General features: G+C 35.2%; 4 protein-coding genes across 4 annotated transcripts in view; all 4 read right to left on the bottom strand.

The window, feature by feature from the left end:
• Nucleotides 1-200: 200 nt before the first annotated feature.
• On the bottom strand, nt 201-5,364 carry LOC132199219 (endoribonuclease CG2145-like). The gene is made up of 7 exons (XM_059623783.1): nt 5,234-5,364; nt 4,366-4,816; nt 3,855-4,051; nt 3,559-3,797; nt 2,142-3,507; nt 753-899; nt 201-702 (listed from the first exon to the last, which is right to left on the bottom strand). Exons 1-5 carry the CDS (start codon nt 5,280-5,282, stop codon nt 3,274-3,276), a joined length of 1,170 nt encoding a protein of 389 aa, XP_059479766.1. The 5' UTR covers nt 5,283-5,364; the 3' UTR covers nt 201-702; nt 753-899; nt 2,142-3,273.
• LOC132199027 (zinc finger SWIM domain-containing protein 7-like) lies at nt 488-2,223 on the bottom strand. The gene is made up of 3 exons (XM_059623400.1): nt 2,142-2,223; nt 753-899; nt 488-702 (listed from the first exon to the last, which is right to left on the bottom strand). The coding sequence occupies exons 1-3, from the start codon at nt 2,221-2,223 to the stop codon at nt 488-490; spliced, it is 444 nt and encodes a 147-aa protein (XP_059479383.1).
• Nucleotides 5,365-5,482: 118 nt separating the features above from the next.
• Nucleotides 5,483-8,362, bottom strand: LOC132199221 (protein LSM12 homolog A). Its single transcript, XM_059623786.1, has 5 exons — nt 8,201-8,362; nt 7,609-7,742; nt 7,440-7,549; nt 7,207-7,372; nt 5,483-6,260 (listed from the first exon to the last, which is right to left on the bottom strand). The coding sequence occupies exons 1-5, from the start codon at nt 8,319-8,321 to the stop codon at nt 6,153-6,155; spliced, it is 639 nt and encodes a 212-aa protein (XP_059479769.1). The 5' UTR covers nt 8,322-8,362; the 3' UTR covers nt 5,483-6,152.
• Nucleotides 8,363-8,706: 344 nt separating this feature from the next.
• The window catches only part of LOC132199218 (orexin receptor type 2-like), a 74,320-nt gene continuing 64,864 nt past the window's right edge, over nt 8,707-18,162 (bottom strand). The window contains exons 5-7 of the mRNA XM_059623782.1: nt 17,730-17,895; nt 10,771-10,883; nt 8,707-10,169 (exon numbers count right to left, since the gene is read on the bottom strand). Of these exons, the coding sequence (XP_059479765.1) occupies nt 9,979-10,169; nt 10,771-10,883; nt 17,730-17,895 (470 nt within the window). The 3' untranslated portion in view covers nt 8,707-9,978. The remainder of the gene's footprint in view (nt 10,170-10,770; nt 10,884-17,729; nt 17,896-18,162) is intronic.

The raw sequence follows: 18,162 nt of genomic DNA, 5'->3' as shown, positions 1-18,162 counted from the left end.
TTTATTTACAAACTAAATTTTTGTTAGGTCTCCTCAAAAAACTTGAATTGATAAAAAAAAGTTCAAAATTTTTTTTAATTGCAAAAGATTGCTTCATATTGAGTGATATTGAGATCGGATCGGATCGCACAATTTTTCAATTTCAAGATGCAGCTTTAGAAAAGATCGCAATCGCACAATTTGAGATCGCGTCTATCTCGTTTTTTTTTTTTTTTTTTTTTTAATAAAAAAGACAAAATTTTATCCCTCTATGCACAAATTTTCCTCAAGGGACAACTTTTTTAATTGATATTGTCAATTAAAGTTTATGACAAAGAAAAATCTATCAATCTCGTTTCTTATTTAGTTCAGATAAGACTTGATAATTAAAAATTCTATATAAATTTACACAATGTCCAATTAGGCTTGAAAGTGCGATAAGTGACCGACCAATGAGCAAATTTTTTAGAAAATCATCAAACGAAGCCGCCCGATCGTTCGTTGCACTTCACGAGTCTTTGGTTCCTTCGGTGAGCAAAGAGGTGAGCAGAGAGGTCATCGTTTCCTCGCCGATGGTCAGCAGCCTCGCCTTGCCCAGAATCCGCGCCAACCACGCGGCCAGGACGTGTTTGCACGTCATTTCGCTGGCGTTCGCGCCCAGCACATAGAACTGGAACGCCGGACACGGACAGTAGTTCTCCTCAGGGTACAGGGTGTACACCCCTGAAACACCAACCGGAATCAATTTCGGCTCCCCTTTTGCTTTCAAGTACCTTTGGACGTGCCCGAAACCTGCACCAGCTTTCTTCCGATCGGCGACTGCAGTTCGCAAACCGAGTTCGGCTTGTCGACGATGGCGAGCGCCCGCTCCAGGACGGCGCCGAACACCGAATTCAGCGCCAGCATCGCCTCGTCCGTTACTATTTTGAGGGAAATTGAACAGTCAACCTTAGAAAAAATTTCTATCCAAGCAAATTAAGCGAAGAAGCGCCACGAAAAACTTTTTTAATAGAAATTTATTTTGATTTTTTTTATTTGTAAGTCTTGCAAATCACCAAAAAGCACAACACCGAATAGAGAGACTTCTTATTGCAACTGACGAATGGCAACCAGGGTAAAGAAACATGACAGAAATTTTATACCAACAAAAACACACCAATCAAACCTGAATGAAAGAGTTAAATTGAATATAAATAATATGAAATAAATAAATATTATTAAAAATAAGTAAAATAATTAAATAATAAAAAAATTAAATTAAATTTAAAATAATATTAAATATTGTAACAAATAGCTTGTGAGCCTTTAAATTTAGTCTGCATAAAATTCATTCATTCATTTCCATGCATAAAAAGCAACGCAGACAAAAATTAAGGATTTTTACAGATAATTCAATGCCAAATTATTGAAGTTATTTTATTTATTTTTTTTATCATGCATGTTCTATTGCAACCTTAAAGTTTCAGGACATTTTTTTCTCGCATCAAAAAGTTATTTTTCACAATTTGTGAAATATTTTTATTTGATTGAAATTATGTAAAATCGCTGAATGTTTCATTTAAATTTATACACGCATCACGCATTGTATATAAAAAATAATAATCAAATTATCGATTATTCATAACAATTTCAATCAAATTATAGCCTTTCCAGTCAGGCTATCCATATGATGCTCCTATATTCTTGATAATTATATTATTAATATAATTTTGATAATTTTCATTGTAAAATCAATAACTTTAACACGGTACAATATTTCAATTTCATTTGAATCGATTTGAATAATTATAAAAATTGTTGTTAACACAATGCAATTTTTATAGTAATTAAAATTCCTTTCTTTAAAAATTTCGTACAATTGTAACAAAATTTTGAATTCAGTGAATTTGAAAACTAAATTTGAGGGGATAGTATAGTATGTGGCTTATTTATTTTACAAAAACAAAAATTTTTAATTAAATTAAGAAATTATCGGGTGTAAAAATTCCAGACTGATTAGAATTTATGTATGCATAATATGGTGCAGTGCTATATAAAGAATTATTAAAATTGCTTCGATGAAATAACATTGCGAGGGAAAACACCAGGCGTGCGAGAAAGTTATTAAAACGTGCGCTATAAAATTAAAAAAAAAGGTACGTAAAAAAAGTTATGATACTCACATTTCCCCTCGTCGACGACGATGGCCTCCACTTCCTTGAAAATGTCCTTCGACAGGTTGGACAGGACAGACCGCAGACTCATCTTGTTTGACCTTTGCTCCGTCACAGAAAAAAGCACAATCCACACATTCCACACGCGAAATGTCACAACGAGAGGTCTTGAAGGTAAATATTGTCCGTTACTTGCACCGAAGCATTCCACGGATGCTCGACGCTCAAAAAATGATGCACACCTGCACAGTCACGCACCTGGAGCTCGAGAATTCGCTAAATTGTTCTTGTTTACTCTTTTGCAACGCGCAAAACACGTCGGCACCGCACATTGTCACTTGAAAACTGGAATCATCAGGGAAGAGTGGGAAGACGAGCATGTGAATCACATGCTGCGGGCGCGCCTGATTTGGCGCGCATGTGCAGTACTGCAGTGTTTTCAATCAAACCGAAGGCCCCGCTAAACCAACGTGACTTGGACTTTTTACAAAATTAAATTTAAATATAATAAAGAAAATAGAAGAATGGATTTTATTTTTAAAATGACAAATTAGTACTTCAACAGAGCATGTAATGTATTTATAATTAAAAAAAAATCCATGAAATTTTCAATCACTCAATATTATTGTTATGAAATTATGCGACTTAATTTGCGTTAATTTGAAACATTTTTTTGTTTGACCAAAATTTATAAATTTATTTTGTTTTATGAAAGACAAAAGACGTAGGTTGATGATTTCAATTAAATTGCTTATCACATTTTAATGGTTGTTTTCTATTAATTTTTATTTTAATTCAAATAGAAATTATTAAAAAAAAAATATAGCTTTAAGAGTTTTCCGGAGTTTTCAATATGCCCGGAATAATTACTTAAGTTGTTGGTTGTTGTTTAATTTGAAACGTATAATTTATATCAAAAATTATGAATTTATTTTATTTTATGAAAGACAGAAACTTTTTGGCTTATTGATATGATTTAAGCAATATTTTATAACAACTTTGTGAACTTTGTAAGAGGTTGGAAAAAAATTGAGAATATTTTACAATAACAATCACACATCAATCTTTGAAATCTTACAAAACATTTCAATTTTTTTGAAAAAATTTAAAACACATTTAAATCTATCTTTGTAAAATGTGTTTAAATATCAGGGAAAGCACTGCCTATGTACTTATTTCCCCTAAATGTGAAAGAATGAGTCTTGATAAAGAAGGGCTCTCCTCCGAGGCGGACGGGACACTTGTTGTCCGGTCTTGTCATGAAGCACACCGTGTAAAGGGCCATCTCCAGTTCGGGGCTCGTGCCGATGAACATCGACCCCACAGGCTTTGTAATATTTCCCCACGTGAAGTGATGCTTAACCACAGAACCACGCTAAAATAATTCATTAAAATTTATACAAAAAAAGGTAAATTTTTAATTAACTCCTCCAAGGTCGATGTGTCTGATGTGTCCAAGGTAGTTTGCCTTCCCTGTGCTCTCTTCGTGTGCAAAATACAGCCAATTGTGGAAGCCTGAGATTTCACCCTTCCGCACTTCCGAGAGGAAAATGTGCTCAAAAGCGCTGGAGCCAATGGGAGAGCCGCTGCCCAGTCTCGGGAACATTGTGAACCACAACTGCTGCAATTTGGTTTTCAGCGACCCAGGAGCGTTCTCGATCAAACCTGCTCTTCATCCATACAAGTGTTTTAATTGTTAAAATTAATTAAAATTGAAGTGACCTTTGTCGACTAGAAATTTCTTGGTCTTGGCCATGACCTGGGTGGCCATCACAGCATCCAAAAAGGCTCTGTCCTCGTCCCTCTCATAGGCAGTCACAACTTCAGCATTGCCAGCGTCAGGTTCGTAATTATCGTACAAAAGCTTCAATTTTGATGTGGTGGCGCCCTGAAGAGCTCTTGCTTGAACCGCCAACAACCTGTGATGATAGGTAATTCAATTAATAAATTTAATTGAAAAATTTATAAAAATAAAAAAAACATGATTTAAAGTAAATTAATTTCACCTTTTAACATGATAAATATTAGGGAGAAAGGATTTTTTCGAGAAATTACAGTTTTTTTGGTCAACTATAATAATTGATAAAATTCAATTGAATTAAATTAAATTATTAATTAATGTTTGAAACATTTATAAAAAGATAAAATGATTTTTACATGAATTAATGAAACCTTTGCCTAAAAATATTTCCAAGGAATAAAAAAATTTATATTTTTGGAAAAAAATTCTTACGGTTGAGGAGCCAAGTCGGCCGTGTTTGACCCGTAAGTCCTGCCCTGCCAGTTGGCCCTGACCAACGCGGCAGCATTGTTGGAGTCACTCCTGAGCAACTCCTCGCTGAAGGTCCTCAATTCGTCGTCAGCCACATTGGAGGAAGTAGGGGAGGTGCCCCTGTTCTGCGTGTTTCCTCCCCTCGAAGGGCTGCTGCTGCTGATCCTGGGCCGAAGAGTGCTTGAAGGGTCGTTTTGGTTTCGAGAAGCCTGAGCGTACGACCTTTGGGTTGTTTGCTCCGCAGGACTGCTCGGAGTCGCACCGCGGGCTGCTTGGGCGTAGGAAAATTGGGTAGGACTGGGTTGTGACAGAACGGACGCGTTCGCTGCATTATTATTGCCGGCCGGTTGTTTTGGTAGAGCCGCTTGTGCGTACGAACGTGGTGGACTTTGGGTCTGCGTGGCTTCTTGACCTATAGAAATAATAGTTTCGCCACAATAAGCTTGAAAATTGATGACTTTACAAAAATTTAAATAGAAATTAGTAATTTAAGTAATTGAATTGCTAAGGTTGTTTAGATTTTATTAATTAAAAGCAAATTTAATTGCAGAAAAATGCAAAAGGGGAAAACAAATAATTATTTTTGAAATTATGTAATTTCCAAAATATTTTTTTAAAATATAAAATTCAAATATTGCGGAAAATATAATTAATAATCCTCAATAATTAAAAAAAATCCAAGCTTCTACACAAGGGACTTAATTCTGATTTAATTTTATTTTTATCCTTGATTTATTTCAAGAATAAACAACAATGAAAAAGATTATCAAATAAAAAGACGACGCAATAAACAAGTCATCAATTTTGAGAAAATAATTTAATTACACACCAAATGCTGCCGAAGACAAAACTAGAAACAATAAACAAGAAAGATCCATTTTTCTGGAGTGTTGCTGTTTATTTCGCCAAGCACTCGGCTCCTACTGCTCAAGAGAGACTCGAGTCGGTCGCAAGGCCAGAGGCCGTCGCCCCACCCTTTTCTTTTCTCCATTCCAAGTGAAAGCATTAAAAATCCAGCCTCATCGCATAATCGTGCAAATTGGTCGTGGCGAGGTTGAACCAGTGAAACACAATTGGATCTCGTTTTTAATAATATCTCTATTAACAACGATCATACAAGATTCATTCTACATAATTTCGGTATTTCACCTCGGGCTGAACACAATGAACTCAAGTCTAATTTTGACCGGGAAGGAAAGAACGCACTGAGAAGCGAAGACTTCCGATAATGGAAATCCGTCAGAAAATAAAAGAAAGAAGATCGAATGCTATCCTGGAAGTTTCAAGTTTCCCTTGATCGATGAAAATAAAATAAGAATTTTTCTCACGCAGAATCACTCACTCGAATCATTGCAATTGTGTTTGGACTACTACGATGGATGGGGAAATTTTTTTCTTGGCCACTAATTAGAAAAATAAAATGTCGAGGGGCTCCATAATTAATCACTAAAATTTCAACCAGCTCTAAAAATGCACTTTCTTTTTGAGGAAGAGAACGTGAGCCCCGGAAGCCGAAACACTGGAAACAATTGCAATGAAGGAATATTTTTTGTTTTAATTCAATCGACTCGTCGAATAAAAAAAAAAAAATTATCAATGCTGACGATCCGGGGCCCTATTCCGGAGCGCCGGTCAGGAATAGGGCCCCGCGGAGGATGGAAACGAGAAGGGAAGGTAAGCTTGCCAGGTCGTTGCTGCTCTCGTCACGTCCGCCCGCATCCAAGGGTGCGACAACGACGACGGCCGCTCTACTGCTTGGCTGCTGGGGTCGGCGACGCCGACGCAGTTGCCGACGCGTTTCCCGCAGCCACTGGTGCGGAGGCCTGTGACTGCTGGTCTTTGTAGTGCTTTTCGACCTAAAATCAATCAAGAAATAATATTATATATATTTTTTTTACAAGAAAAAAGATAATGAATTTATTAATAAGGATAAATAAATTGCAAAAGTGATAATTTTTAAAGCAAAATCAATAGAACTTAAGATTTTTCTGGCCAAAAAGAAGGATTGGTGGGTTTGGCGTTGTATTTACCATTAAAATCGCCTTCGAAGAGCAGAAAGTTGAGAGAAAAGTACAAATAAAATTAATATAATTCAATTTTTTTGGGTGCCTATTTTGCATAAAAAAATGGTCCTTCCCTCCAGAGAAATGTTTGGTATTTGATCAAAAGTGTAAAAAACGTTTTTACACAAACAAGTTTGCACTCTTGAATTTCACACTTTCTTTTAAGTATTTTAAAAGTTAGAAACTTGACTAAAAGAATCAAATTTATACAATAATTGTAAGAAGCTTTTATTTGAAGAAATTGACATACGAGGACATGATCATGGAAATGAAGATATCAGGATTATCCTTGTTACAGAAATTGTTTTTTATTCAAAAACAAAACTAACAGTTTCAGTCAAGATCTGCAGCCCTATTTCATGAAGCACGAAAAATAAAAATCAGCAAATTCAAAAATGAAAAAATACAAAGAAAAAAAATCATATTTTAACACAAAAATCTTAAAACTAACAAATAAAAAAATAGGTTGTTCAGAGATTTTAATTTTTATGTTTCAATTTTCTGATTTTTTTTTGTATTTTCTTGCTCACAAATTAGGGTCGCAGATCTTGATTGAAACTGGTAGTTTTGTTTATGAATAAAAAACAATTTCTTCATCGAGGAAAAGCTCGATCTCTTCATTTCCTTGTAAGATGCTAATAAACTTTTCAATTAGTTTGATAGGTCAATTTCCTCTCCCACAATTATATTCCTAACAATCATTTTATGCCCGCTAAGTTTATTGTAGGTTTTAATTTACCAATTTCTGGACATGAAGCAAAGCTCTTGACTCTCCATGGTTTAAGGCAGCGCCCCCTCGGGTGTCCGCGTTCGACAGTCTGACGTTTTCTACTTGGTAAGGAGGGGAAATAATGACTTGTTTCATGACAATGATATCTGCATTCGACCACGAGACGTCAGTGATCCTGAAATAGAACGAAAAAAGTAACATCAGACGACACAAGTTTTATCAATTGCATCAGATTTCTGTACGTTTTGGTGATAGCGAGGAAGAGGTTCTGTCCCTCGATGGACACTCCAGCCTTCAGTGCGGATATCATCCGACGCTTTTCCTCGACTTGGTTCCTTGTCCTGGTGCTGATCTGTTTAATAAATTTTTTAATCAGTTCCATCGATTGATTTTCAAATTGAAGTTTCTTACTCTGTGCAGATTTAAGGGTTGCGGCTGATCCGACGAGGGCGTGGCCTCTTTTGTTAATGTGATATTACTGACCCTGGCGAGGTTCACCATGTGGATGTCGTTCAGCTTGGCCTGGCCATTGGAAGCTGGGCTTTCTGTGCACGGGTCAAGGAAAAAAACACATGCGAAAATCATGTTCGCCGGTGGGCGACGGAAACGGGCGATTTCAAAATTGCGAGGCTAAACCGGTGCAAAGATCAATTAAAGTGGATAAAAACAAAGTAAATCTCGATTGATTTGGGTAAAAACAAGGAAAATTTAAGCAGTGTTATTGGAAGTGGTCAAAACAAGTATAAAAAAGTGGCACACAGAGTCAAATGTGCACTTTCGAACTGAGAAATGGAGAATGATTTAGCAAATGCGGCGACCTTTCGGGACGGAATCGCCGAGCCGAAAGCGACGCGCGGAGGCCGAACGCGGAAATTCGCGACGGCCGCGGCGAAATCGGCGAAAAGCACGCGTGAAAAGGGGGCCGACATGGAGGACGCAGTGCCAACTTGGGGCCCGGTTTGCGCGCAAAGTCACAAAAAGCGGTGCGTTTTGCAAAGGATACTGAGAACTAGCATCTTGGTCTGATGGTCGAAGGCCAGAACTTCGCCCTCCAGCTCTTTGTTTAGGCAGGTGACACATGAAACTACGCTTCCTATGGTAAAACATTCGCTAACTTGTGCCATCTTTAATCACTCACTGTCGGGAAACGACCGAGGCGACATCTGCGCGCAGCTTCTCGTCGAAAGCGAAAGTTGTGGCCAGCGACGGTGGCGCCGCCGCGACCGGCTCGAAAGACAACAGCTTTCGAAAGTATGCAACCTGTGCAACGCACGTGCCTGCAGTGGCCTTTTTAAGCCTATTTTACAGGCGCTATGAAAAGTAAAAAAAATCCAGATATTTTTCTATAAAATAAAAAAAAAAATTAACGCGGATTTTCAAACTGAGCGAAAAAAAATTAAAATAATAACTCACACTAACTAAAATATCAGCAACATAAAAATTCATACTCTTTTTTTACTTTTTCTTTGAAATTGAAATTAGGCTTTAATTAAAACAAAGTGATGATCGTTCAGAATGCGGTGTGTTTATTGAACGTTTACATTTAACATTACAGAAATAAGTCCATCTCATGAAAATTGTCCGTCTGGAAAAAAAGTTTTCAGCAATTTTTAAAGCTCTTCCATTTTGTTACCATTTAAACAATAATAATTTTTACTATACAGTATAATTACATTGAGATTTAAAGGTTTATTAGATGGTAGCACAGAAACTCTCTCGTTTTTCCACAATCAGTCAAATTATTTTGTATTCATATACACTTGAATTGAATATATTTTTTTTCTCTCTAATTTATACATTTTTTCATTCAAATTTTTCCTCCACAAACACAATTGAGTGATGCATATTATATTTCTATGAAAAGCAAAAAAAATTTGGGAATGTTATAATTACAATTTTAAATACAGCCAGTAGTAAGAAGATTTTCCTTACAGAAGAGATTCTCTCTTAATTTTAAATAATAGTTAGTCGCACATAGATATGATTGCTAATCAAAAGGTAATTTTAAAAAAATGGTGGATTTTTAATTGATTCAATTTAAATATTTCTTTTCTGCACATTACGCAAATGCAACATTTATTATAGCAGTTTTAACTTTTCCCCTAAAGTCATATGATATACATATTTATCTCGTTTTGAATACAAACATGACAAGAAACATTCATAAGTTGACAATCATAATAGTTTACAAACTTTTTACGTGACCCTGTGTCCAATTTGATACAATTGCATTGTAGCAAGAGAGAATAGTTTTTAACAGAGTATTATTTTGCAAGGGATATATTCGACTAATTTCAATACTTATTTGCAACAATAAAATGGTTTTGATCACAATATCACATTCAGAAATTCTACGATAACAATCCAAGCTTAAAGATTGGATTGTTCTTAAATGCATAATGAGTTCATTTATATATTTGAATATTACATTTTTGGATTAAAAATATTTAAAATAATTTTTAAAGTCAAAAGTTATTCATTCAAAAGTTTGGTAAAATGAAAATATCAGATATTTTTATTTATTTAAAAACACTTTTTCATTATCTTCCAGTTTTGAACATAAAAAGGTCAATTGTAAGTGTCACACACGAGGTCTTCCTTGGCCGGACCGTGTCCATTGCCGTGCTCGGCTCCGTTGGCCGAGTGCTCGGAAATGTCTGAAAAGTTTCGCACTTGATTGAGAGGCGGCGGCCGCAGGTGGCCTCTGACGTCGGCCAGCTCGAAAGCCGCACTGCGGCCGCCGGGGGAGTCGCGAGTGAACCAGACTCGCGGGGCGCGCCCTCAATCTTGAAAGGTGACCGCGGACAGGGGCACAACCTCGGTCGAGCGCGGCATCCGCACGGAGGATGCAATGGGCCCTGCCAGGTAGTGTTGCGAGTTGGGGGCGCCGCTGCGTGACATGTTGAAGCGGTGGGTGCGTGGGCGACGCGACAAACATCCAAAGGTGCGGCGGAACTCTTTGCGGAAGTTGCCTAAAAAATAAATTTCAATATAAAAATTTATTCTTTAAAATTAATTATTAAAAAATAACAGTTTTGATTTATTTTTGTTGCATATTAAATAGTAAATCATAAAATAAAAAAGAATTAATTATATTTTAGGGGGCGTTTAAACTATTAAATTTGTTTTAAATTCTAGTGAAAAATAAAAAAATTCTAAATTCGGCTTTCAGAGAATATTAAGAAATTGGGCTTGAATTTAGTTCAATTATTATTATTATTTTCTTACTAATTCCTACTTCAAAAGTCAGAGAAATATAATTAGTAAAAAAAAAAATTGACTTCTTCGAAAGGTGATTATAAAAATTATTTTGTAATAAATTTTCAGTCTTGGTGAAAAATATTTATTTATATAATTAATTAGCCCAAATTATTCATGGTTCCGAAATTTCAAGCCGCAGTCTGAATTAATTACTGTTAATCTGATTAATTGACAGCCGGATGAGAGACTCTCTCTCTCTCTCTCTCCATCCGCCCCGTAGGGTAATCTCTGGTGTTTGCCGACGCACTTGTGGTGCACGGCACGTCATTCAAAGTGTGCGTTTGTATAAATTTTGACGAATGAATCTCTCACCACTCATGAAGTTGTAGATGAGGGGGTTGACGGCGCTGTTGGCGTAGCACAACCAGTGCGAAATCATCGAGATCGCTGCTGTCACATGGTTCTGGGGGACGCCGGTCGTGTATCTGAGAACAAAGAGAGAAAGGACGACACGTCCTTTTAGTTCGAGCACGGATCGGATCGACTTTGCTTTGTGGCGAACAATCGATCGGGTAATTGTTTTTGATGCGCTGGTGTAATTTTAATCAACCAGCCCATTCCGTGTGCTCCATTTTCTTGCAAATTGGTTAAAATGCCTGATGGGGTGGTAGCAATTTAATTACAACTACTAATGAAACGGCGCCGATGACAACATATTGAAGTAGCGAGATCGATTTAAATGGATTTACAAACGGTTAAGTGTCGTTCTGTATTAAAATTTTAATTAAAACTGTTGGTAACAGATAAGATTTGTCTAAAACTTTCATAAAATATTGTTTCAAAATAATAATAATAATAAATAATAATTCTTTTAATACACTATTGACTACATCTTATTATTAGTAATAACTTTGAACCACAACTCATATTTGTGGATGATTATTATATTAATTATATTTCATAAAACTCATTCAAAATTTGGGCAACGTATCTTACATTAAGTTTAATTTGAGAATCGCAGGTTAAGTTATTTGTTTAATTAATTAAAAAAAAAATTGGAATAAAAAAATTAATTAAAATAATCATCTGCAACTATTTAAATAATATTTAACGTTAAAAAGTTTTGTTTTTTTAAAAGAGGTTTATATTAAAAAACACTTTTTAATTAAGTCCCACTGAAAAATAAAAAAACTTTAGGTTAAAATTATTGTACATATTGAAATACTAAACAAACAAAAAAATAATAAAAAATATTAATACGACAAAATAAAATCATAGAATGCAATTTCTGAATCAACTAAACATAAAACAAAAGCATAAAATTATTTTCTAGTTTGACAGATTTTTGTTTAAATCTTACATTTCAAATTATAATCTAGAATAATAAGAATATAATTTTATTTTCTGTTTAACTCTTGATTTATGCAGTTGTTTCGCTTGCAAAAAGTGATCAATGTTCTATACTTGTGTGCTTAACACAACTTGCAATTTATACTTTTAGCGTCACACGTAGTTCAGCAATACATTATTCTCCACTTTCCGCCTCCAACTTTTTCCAACACAATTCGATAGTGCAATTTTCCAGCTGGTGCGCCAACTTTCCTCTTTTACGTCGCCCAAAGAAATGCGGCGGCCGAGAAGCCAAGAAGTCGCACATATTATGCAAGTGCTGCACTCGAGAAGATTTAATGCAGCAGCCAGAGCAATAATTTCTGAGAAAGCAGAGAGATATTTTATCGGGTTATGGGATTTTCTCAGCGCACCGTTTTTTCCCTTCTGGAAATTGAACGTGATGGAACGGCACGAAGCAGGATTTGAGAGCTGCATAACGTAATGCACTTATCTGGATCAGCAAGAGCGTGTTTATAAATAAGTGCGCGTTGTATTCATTTCAAGTAATGCAAATTTAATAATAAAATCTGCACCTCTTCAAACAGATACATAACCTTGTATTGCAACTAATCCACTGTAAAATGGAGAAAATTGCATTTCAGGTATTAGTTTTTTTATGTTATTAAAGTATACATATGTGAAAGCGGTGGGGTTTATACTTTAATACTGATTATTATATTAATTATTTTGAATGGGGGTGTTTGAGTTGTTATTTTATTCTGGGTTTGATATAGCGTAAATTTAAGTTTAAAAATATGTCAGGATAGGAATTCTCAATTTAAGCAAACCCCGAAAACCAAACCGCTTTGCGCGCGAATCTATAAAGACTTATAGGAGCGATTATTTATTTTCACGGACTTCTATTTTCTGTATATCTCAGCTGAGCAGGTAAAAGGGAAAGTGAATGGACAACCTTTTTCATTCATTCGGTGCCCGTCCGAAAGAGCGAGGGGAGTAAAATGCGCCTGTATATCTTTACGACTCCCGAGAGTACGCACCCTGGCAGGTGCCTCTATTATATGATAAAATATTTATAAATAAATATTTCGGCGCTTTGTATCAATAAAGGTACCCTAGTACAGAATGCGTACCTACTCCAATAAGTACTTCATAGAAACACACTTTCAGGCCTGGCCATAATGAGCGAATTTATTTATATTTACCTTTTTATTTATATTAATCTTAAATCTCTTATTGGATTGATTTATTAATTAAAATCTATTTTCTTCTATTTGAATAGTCTACTATTATTTATTAAAATTATGTCTAGGTTAGATTTGTTTTCATTTAAACAAAATATTTTAAGTTTTTGAGAACGAAGAAAAGTATAATTATTTTTATTTTATGTAATCAAAAATTAAACGATACACCAAAATTTAAATATTATAATTTTGTTCCACTGAGTTTTATGATTTTCGTAAATTAAAAATAATCAATTCTGTATTTAATGAAATAGAACTAAACCAAGGTTCCTTAAAATCGTAATACAACCGAGAGAGAGATTTTTGTCCTTAAAACGTAACTTAAAATCGTAAAGGCTTGCGGACTGCTTTGGAGCGACAGTCTTTTCAATTAACTTTAACTGAAACTTAAACTCTAAGAGAATGAACTTTTTCCTTTCCAAATTAAAATCAAATAAAAACAAGCCGTCGGTACAACAGTAAATGGGCACAAATTAGCGTAAAATAACTCTAACCTTAGCTCCTGGCTCAGAGCGCGGCGTGGATGAGTGCCTTTCGGGTTGGAGTATTTTCTCGTCAAAAGATCAGCCACAACTTTTGATTCAGCTAATTTGAGTCAAATGGTCCTGCACTCTCGACCTGCGGAAGGTGAAGTCTGACCTTTCGTTTTACTTTTTGGCTCAGATCGGTTTGACGAGAAAATAAACTCCTCCTTATCTAACTAAATAGACCAATGAGCGCCTTAAAAATATCCTTATATTTTTTAACATAAAGAAATTTGTCCCGCGTCGCCCGCGCGACAACAAAAAACAACATATAACAAAGGACACGGCGCGGCTCGAACGGAGAGCCCGCGCGCAGCTTTTTTTCTCTCGGCGCATAAAATGCTATGCTACTGCTAAACTCTCTCTCTCATATGCGTGAAATACATTGATACATAATACATTAAGTAATTTAAAACTACAAAATAAAAATTAAAGAAAATCAAATTAAATATAACCCCATATAATTCACACATACATTTGTATGTATAGGATGAAGTGTTTTTATTCACAAAAAGTACTGCAAAACTATGAGATTGTTCAAAACAGAATTAAATTAAAAAACAAATTTTGGACACAAAAGTGTTTTAAAGGAATGAATGAATGATATTTTTAATTCTTTTTTTTTATCAAAATAGAAAATTTTAATTAAATGATAGAAAGAAGAAAAAGTAAAGTTTTACTGGATTATGAAATTTTAATTTGTAGATTTTTGGCATTTTGCAGTATTTTTTTCTTATTAATATATTTCAGGCAATTAAAAAATACGAAAGCGCGTTAAATTTAAGTTTCCTTTAATTTATTACAAAAATTAGGTTTAAACGGTTGATCGATTAATTAATCGCGTTCTTCTTTTCCGCAACATGGTAATATTTGAATTAAAGTAAAAATCGGTAAAAATAACAAAATAAAAATTCAAATGGCAAAGTAAAAAATTGAAACATAAAAAGTGTAACGACCTGTCTGTTTTCTGTGCACATATTCGCTGCGGCGTATGTTTGAAAAGCACCTCACGCGCGTAATTGTCGCTTTGCAACGTGACATTTTTGCGCAGGGATAATTCCGCTGCGTACTCCGAATTCGTGCTGGATTGCCACTCTTTATTTTCTCGCTTTTTGTCTGCCTCTCTCTCGAAATAAGTGCGACAGCGAAGTGCAGCTGGGTAAAAAAAAAAGTGGAATGAGCGCGTGTAATGCCCGTGTATTTAACCCACTCGCGCACAAAGAGGTCTGGAATTCGGAGCGCGCATTTGCCTCCCGGCAACTGAGTCAAGTGCGCGGCGACAGGTTGGAAAAAATTTGAATATTTTACCAATAAATTTTTATAAAAAAAAATCTGAAATATACTTTGATTATATAGAGAGAAAAATAAAAATAAATATAAATAAATTGATTTGACTCCAAAACGATCTTCTAGATAAAAAAAAATTAAAAATGATCGTTGTTAATTTGTTTCTGAGAGTGTGTATTTTTTTGGTATTTTATTTGTTATTCAGTCTATTCCAGTTTCCGTTTTAAAATTTCAAAAGGAATTAACGTGGATTCAGAAACTGAGCGAGAAAACGAATTAAAATGTCCAAATTTCAACTTTTAATTGGAAATTTTAATTCTTTTCAAAACTTTAGAGTTTTAATTGGAAAGATAAATTATTTTGGAAACAGAAATTTTTATCTGTATGGAAAGAATTAAAATTTCCAACTAAAAGTTGAAATTTGGACATTTTAATTCGTTTTCCCAGCATTGGTTTTCTCGCTCAGCTTCTGAATCCACGTTAAAATTTCTTTAGAAGAAAAAAAAACGATCTTGTTATTGAGCAACTCGATGGATTTTAAGATTCTACTTGGATTCTAGTTGAATACAACACTTGAAACATTTCGCTTTGATCTCCCTTTATATTTATTTGCGTGTAAATAGTTTCTCGCTGACGAAACATTAACTTTTAAGCGCCATGTCGCTCGCTCAAGCTTCAAAGCGGCTGGATTTTGCCACTGGCAGATGTTGCTGCGGCAAAGGAAATTGGATTTCACAACCGAAGCTACCTGTATTGTGCATGTATTTGCAGGTTATTATCATGTGCAAATGTGCACAACCGCGACACTTCCATTGCAAATGACTTTTAGGTCGAAGTATAAAGAGAATTCCACAGAGGTAAATTAGAATATCAAGAGCGAGTTGAAAATCGACGAGAATTTTATTGAAAGATTTCTATCAGAATTAAATTATCAATCGTTGGTTGACTTTTGATTGGAAGAAAATTTCACTCGATCTCTCTGAGGTAACAAATGGCTCGTTCGCATCAAACTTTTAATTAATTTTCCGGTCGCGCCCTCATCGACTTTTGTTCTCACGCAAAATCATTTAGTTAATTGCCGAACGCCGCGACGCTGCCATTATTACAAAACTTTCTGCCATTCCTCACCCTTTTAGAAACAATCAACCCGCACAATTTTCGTCTCTCGGGGAGAGATACTTATTCGTTACGAGTTTGAAGAGTTCATTTTATTCTTGGAGCTTCTTCTGCAGAGAGGAAAAAACTCGCCTCGGCAAACATCGCCCTGTAAAAATTCTTTCCAATTTACGAAGGTAATATCGAACTCCCGTCGGAAGCGCATTAAGGATCTTGTGAAAAACGCCTTTAACCCAATTCAGCGCTAATCGTGCCTCTGCTGGAACAATATTTTTCTCGCCGCTCCACTCCACCCATAGGAAACCAGGCATAACGAGCGGAGGCGTATCTGTGACGCCAGTGCATCTCTCACAGCCGGCGCACAAGCTCAAGATAAAATATAAAACGCACAAAGTACATTGTGTGTTATGAAAATAGAAAAAAATGATGCTTTGTATTCTGAATAATGGCATCTTGCTGCCGGTGACACAAACATTATGACGGGGTAAAGAAAAATACTTTCTTAAAAGTATGCGTTTCCTTATTTAGTTTTTATTAAGAGACTGAATATTTAGCTAAAAAAACACGAGATGAAAATGAAGAAAAGAAACTAATTGATCTTTCTTTAGCTGGCTCATTCTTGTATTAATCAGCGCTTACGAAAAAGGTAATTGAATTTGTTAGTTTTAAAATTTTGAAATTTTTTGTTAAAAATGTGGTTTTTCAATTTGCTGATTTTTTTGGTAATTTTCTTGCTCATGAAATAGGGTCGCAGACCATGATTTAAACTGGTAGTTTTGATATTTTAATAAAAATAATTTTCACAACGAGGAAAATCATTCCCACAAAAATTCAACCCTGCATGGTTATTAAACTTAATATAATTTTAAATTGGGTATTTATAAGATTTGGCGGTTCTTTGATTTTTTATTAGCTGTTAAAAATTAATTTAACCTAAATTCAAGGGATCAACTTGCTCTTTAACGTTTTCTCGCTCTTTGCAACTTTGTAAGGATGGATTATCCTAACCTTAATTCAACAGCAAATTAAAAAAAAAAAGCAAAACTAGTATAGTTTTGAGGGTTTAAATGGGTTTACTTTTGGTCGAGAAAACAAGGACTGCACACCAGAACCAAAATGGCGAAAAAAATATATTTTTTTCCTTGAGCGCACGATTTAGATGAATAGAATCTAAATTGCATTGCCCGAAAGATCAAGTATTCTGCATAACGCGTGACAAAAAAAAATTGGTGTTACACACAGATAATAAATTGAGCCGATTTTGCTTTCAATTAATTTTGTTTGAAAATGAATTTCACATTTGAAATTTTTATCGGAGCACTGTTCTGTCGAAATTTGGATTTTTGTATTTCATCGAAATGAGTAAAATATATCGCAATATACAATTTTTTTCAACATTATTAGTGTAGGCATGAAAAAGGAAGCTTTGCCTAAAAAATTCTTTTTTAATCTTCTTTTAAAATATTATTTTATCAGCTCCATAAACTGACTGTACGTGGGCCATTGTAAATAATAATGATTTTCACATTTTTTACTTCAGTATAATTTTAAAGGAATATTATAGAATAAATACCAGACTTCGTAATAAAAAAAAAAACTGCTCAAAGCGAGCGGAAATTTCTATCCAATTCTGTCGAAGCGTTGATAAAAGGCGCGCTCATTAAGGCTACGTACGCTTTTATATTAAATTAAAGTTCCTCACGCACCTTACACAGTTCTGGGAAAAAGAGAGGAAAGTTTACCCGGCTGGACTCGCTCTAATGAAAAAGTTGGTTGCTTGACGCGGGCACACGCAAACAAAATTAATTACCTGAGGATGCTGAGGAGGTGGACGGGCAGATAGCACACGGCGAACATGACCACGACGGCCACCAGCATCTTGGCCGCCTTTCTGCGCGCGGCCAGTTGCGTCTCGGCCCCCCTGTTCGCCGTGCACACCAAAGGGGTGCGGCGGGTGCTGCCGCTGCTGTTCCACCCTGCGAACAAATACAATATTCCATTTTTAACAAAAACAAGCAGAAGACATTTCAACACTACAAATAAAAAGTAAATTAATAAATAAAAAAAACTTATATATCATTGCCGAAGCATGATATTTTGAATTTAATTGAATAAAGGCCTCTAGATGGCTAAATAAGTTAATATGCATGACCTAATATTCAGGCTGGAATTTAAAACGAAGCAGAACTTTTCTAATCAGACCACCGGAAATGTCCAATCAAAATGTGTTGAGATTAAATTAT

Source organism: Neocloeon triangulifer, unplaced genomic scaffold (assembly GCF_031216515.1).
Source record: "Neocloeon triangulifer isolate White Clay Creek 2 clone unplaced genomic scaffold, ASM3121651v1 ptg000013l, whole genome shotgun sequence".
Classification (NCBI taxonomy): Eukaryota; Metazoa; Arthropoda; class Insecta; order Ephemeroptera; family Baetidae; genus Neocloeon; species Neocloeon triangulifer.
This window is presented reverse-complemented; position numbering and strand designations above follow the sequence as displayed.

Excerpts from the sequence above, each read along its gene's own strand:
- LOC132199221 (XM_059623786.1), bottom strand. The coding sequence starts at position 8,321 with ATGGCACAAGTTAGCGAATGTTTTACCATAGGAAGCGTAGTTTCATGT. Across the intron at positions 7,550-7,608 it reads AACCCTTAAATCTGCACAGA|ATCAGCACCAGGACAAGGAA; the intron begins GTAAGAAACTTC and ends TTTATTAAACAG. Across the intron at positions 7,373-7,439 it reads TTCCTCGCTATCACCAAAAC|GATCACTGACGTCTCGTGGT; the intron begins GTACAGAAATCT and ends GTTCTATTTCAG.
- LOC132199027 (XM_059623400.1), bottom strand. The coding sequence starts at position 2,223 with ATGAGTCTGCGGTCTGTCCTGTCCAACCTGTCGAAGGACATTTTCAAG. Across the intron at positions 900-2,141 it reads CGTCGTCGACGAGGGGAAAT|TAACGGACGAGGCGATGCTG; the intron begins GTGAGTATCATA and ends CCCTCAAAATAG. Across the intron at positions 703-752 it reads GGTTTCGGGCACGTCCAAAG|GGGTGTACACCCTGTACCCT; the intron begins GTACTTGAAAGC and ends TTGGTGTTTCAG.
- LOC132199219 (XM_059623783.1), bottom strand. The coding sequence starts at position 5,282 with ATGGATCTTTCTTGTTTATTGTTTCTAGTTTTGTCTTCGGCAGCATTT. Across the intron at positions 3,798-3,854 it reads GAAATTTCTAGTCGACAAAG|GTTTGATCGAGAACGCTCCT; the intron begins GTCACTTCAATT and ends GATGAAGAGCAG. Across the intron at positions 3,508-3,558 it reads GACACATCGACCTTGGAGGA|CGTGGTTCTGTGGTTAAGCA; the intron begins GTTAATTAAAAA and ends GAATTATTTTAG.